Source organism: Schistocerca piceifrons, chromosome 1 (assembly GCF_021461385.2).
Source record: "Schistocerca piceifrons isolate TAMUIC-IGC-003096 chromosome 1, iqSchPice1.1, whole genome shotgun sequence".
NCBI classification, from domain to species: Eukaryota; Metazoa; Arthropoda; class Insecta; order Orthoptera; family Acrididae; genus Schistocerca; species Schistocerca piceifrons.
In genome coordinates, this window is record NC_060138.1 from 1,193,286,885 (window position 1) to 1,193,290,155 (window position 3,271).

Genomic DNA, 3,271 nt, shown 5'->3' on the forward strand with positions numbered 1-3,271 from the left:
GCGAGCTCAGGCTGTGAGACACTGCAAGCGAGCTCAGGCTGTGAGACACTGCAAGCGAGCTCAGGCTGTGAGACACTGCAAGCGAGCTCAGGCTGTGGGACACTGCAACCGAGCTCAGGCTGTGAAACACTGCAACCGAGCTCAGGCTGTGGGACACTGCAAGCGAGCTCAGGCTGTGAGACACTGCAAGCGAACTCTGGCTGTGGGGCACTGCAACCGAGCTCAGGCTGTGAAACACTGCAAGCGAACTCAGGCTGTGGGACACTGCAACCGAGCTCAGGCTGTGGGACACTGCAACCGAGCTCGGGCTGTGGGACACTGCAACCGAGCTCGGGCTGTGAGACACTGCAAGCGAGCTCAGGCTGTGGGACACTGCAAGCGAGCTCAGGCTGTGGGACACTGCAAGCGAGCTCAGGCTGTGGGACACTGCAAGCGAGCTCAGGCTGTGGGACACTGCAACCGAGCTCAGGCTGTGGGACACTGCAAGCGAGCTCAGGCTGTGAGACACTGCAAGCGAGCTCAGGCTGTGAGACACTGCAAGGGAGCTCAGGCTGTGAGACAATGCAAGCGAGCTCAGGCTGTGGGACACTGCAAGCGAGCTCAGGCTGTGGGACACTGCAACCGAGCTCAGGCTGTGAAACACTGCAACCGAGCTCAGGCTGTGGGACACTGCAAGCGAGCTCAGGCTGTGAGACACTGCAAGCGAACTCTGGCTGTGGGGCACTGCAACCGAGCTCAGGCTGTGAAACACTGCAAGCGAACTCAGGCTGTGGGACACTGCAACCGAGCTCAGGCTGTGGGACACTGCAAGCAAACTCAGGCTGTGGGACACTGCAAGCGAGCTCAGGCTGTGGGACACTGCAAGCGAGCTCAGGCTGTGAGACACTGCAACCGAGCTCAGGCTGTGGGACACTGCAAGCGAGCTCAGGCTGTGAAACACTGCAAGCGAACTCAGGCTGTGGGACACTGCAAGCGAGCTCAGGCTGTGAAACACTGCAAGCGAACTCAGGCTGTGGGACACTGCAAGCGAGCTCAGGCTGTGGGACACTGCAAGCGAGCTCGGGCTGTGAAACACTGCAAGCGAACTCTGGCTGTGGGACACTGCAAGCGAGCTCAGGCTGTGGGACACTGCAAGCGAGCTCGGGCTGTGAGACACTGCAAGCGAGCTCAGGCTGTGAGACACTGCAAGCGAGCTCAGGCTGTGAGACACTGCAAGCGAGCTCAGGCTGTGGGACACTGCAACCGAGCTCAGGCTGTGAGATACTGCAATCGAGCTCAGGCTGTGAGACACTGCAAGCAAGCTCAGGCTGTGGGACACTGCAACTGTGCTCAGACTGTGAAACACTGCAAGCGAGCTCAGGCTGTGAGACACTGCAAGCGAGCTCAGGCTGTGAGACACTGCAAGCGAGCTCAGGCTGTGAGACACTGCAAGTGAGCTCAGGCTGTGAGACACTGCAACCGAGCTCAGGCTGTGAGACACTGCAAGCGAGCTCAGGCTGTGGGACACTGCAACCGAGCTCAGGCTGTGGGACACTGCAACCGTGCTCAGACTGTGAAACACTGCAAGCGAGCTCAGGCTGTGAGACACTGCAAGCGAGCTCAGGCTGTGAGACACTGCAAGCGAGCGCAGGCTGTGAGACACTGCAAGCGAGCTCAGGCTGTGGGACACTGCAACCGAGCTCAGGCTGTGAAACACTGCAATCGAGCTCAGGCTGTGGGACACTGCAAGCGAGCTCAGGCTGTGAGACACTGCAAGCGAACTCTGGCTGTGGGGCACTGCAACCGAGCTCAGGCTGTGAAACACTGCAAGCGAACTCAGGCTGTGGGACACTGCAACCGAGCTCGGGCTGTGAGACACTGCAAGCAAACTCAGGCTGTGGGACACTGCAAGCGAGCTCAGGCTGTGGGACACTGCAAGCGAGCTCAGGCTGTGAGACACTGCAACCGAGCTCAGGCTGTGGGACACTGCAAGCGAGCTCAGGCTGTGAAACACTGCAAGCGAACTCAGGCTGTGGGACACTGCAAGCGAGCTCAGGCTGTGAAACACTGCAAGCGAACTCGGGCTGTGGGACACTGCAAGCGAGCTCGGGCTGTGAAACACTGCAAGCGAACTCAGGCTGTGGGACACTGCAAGCGAGCTCGGGCTGTGGGACACTGCAAGCGAGCTCGGGCTGTGAGACACTGCAAGCGAGCTCAGGCTGTGAAACACTGCAAGTGAGCTCAGGCTGTGAGACACTGCAACCGAGCTCAGGCTGTGAGACGCTGCAAGCGAGCTCAGGCTGTGGGACACTGCAAGCGAGGTCAGGCTGTGGGACACTGCAAGCGAGCTCAGGCTGTGAGACACTGCAAGCGAGCTCAGGCTGTGAGACACTGCAAGCGAGCTCAGGCTGTGGGTCACTGCAACCGAGCTCAGGCTGTGAGACACTGCAAGCGAGCTCAGGCTGTGAGACACTGCAAGCGAGCTCAGGCTGTGAGACACTGCAAGCGAGCTCAGGCTGTGAGACACTGCAAGCGAGCTCAGGCTGTGGGACACTGCAACCGAGCTCAGGCTGTGGGACACTGCAACCGAGCTCAGGCTGTGAGACACTGCAAGCGAGCTCAGGCTGCGGGACACTGCAAGCGAGCTCAGGTCGTGAGACACTGCAAGCGAGCTCAGGCTGTGAGACACTGCAACCGAGGTCAGGCTGTGAAACTCTGCAACCGAGCTCAGGCTGTGGGACACTGCTAGTGAGCTCAGGCTGTGGGACACTGCAAGCGAGCTCAGGCTGTGAGACACTGCAACCGAGCTCAGGCTGTGAGACACTGCAACCGAGCTCAGGCTGTGAGACACTGCAACTGAGCTCAGGCTGTGAGACACTGCAAGCGAGCTCAGGCTGTGGGACACTGCAAGCGAGTTAGGGCTGTGAGACACTGCAAGCGAGTTGAGGCTGTGAGACACTGCAACTGAGCTCAGGCTGTGAGACACAGCCATCGAGCTCAGGCTGTGGGACGCTGCAAGCGAGCTCAGGCTGTGGGACACTGCAAGCGAGCTCGGGCTGTGAGACACTGCAACCGAGCTCAGGCTGTGAGACACTGCAACCGAGCTCAGGCTGTGAGACACTGCAAGCGAGCTCAGGCTGTGGGACACTGCAACCGAGCTCAGGCTGTGAGATACTGCAAGCGAGCTCAGGCTGTGAGACACTGCAAGCAAGCTCAGGCTGTGGGACACTGCAACCGTGCTCAGGCTGTGAAACACTGCAAGTGAGCTCAGGCTGTGAGACACTGCAACCGA

General features: G+C 59.9%; 1 protein-coding gene across 1 annotated transcript; it reads left to right on the forward strand.

The window, feature by feature from the left end:
• The first annotated feature begins 561 nt into the window (after positions 1 to 561).
• On the forward strand, positions 562 to 2,898 carry LOC124779223 (putative cell agglutination protein SPAPB2C8.01). The gene has a single exon (XM_047253697.1). The coding sequence runs from the start codon at positions 562 to 564 to the stop codon at positions 2,896 to 2,898; it is 2,337 nt and encodes a 778-aa protein (XP_047109653.1).
• The last annotated feature ends 373 nt before the right edge of the window (positions 2,899 to 3,271 follow it).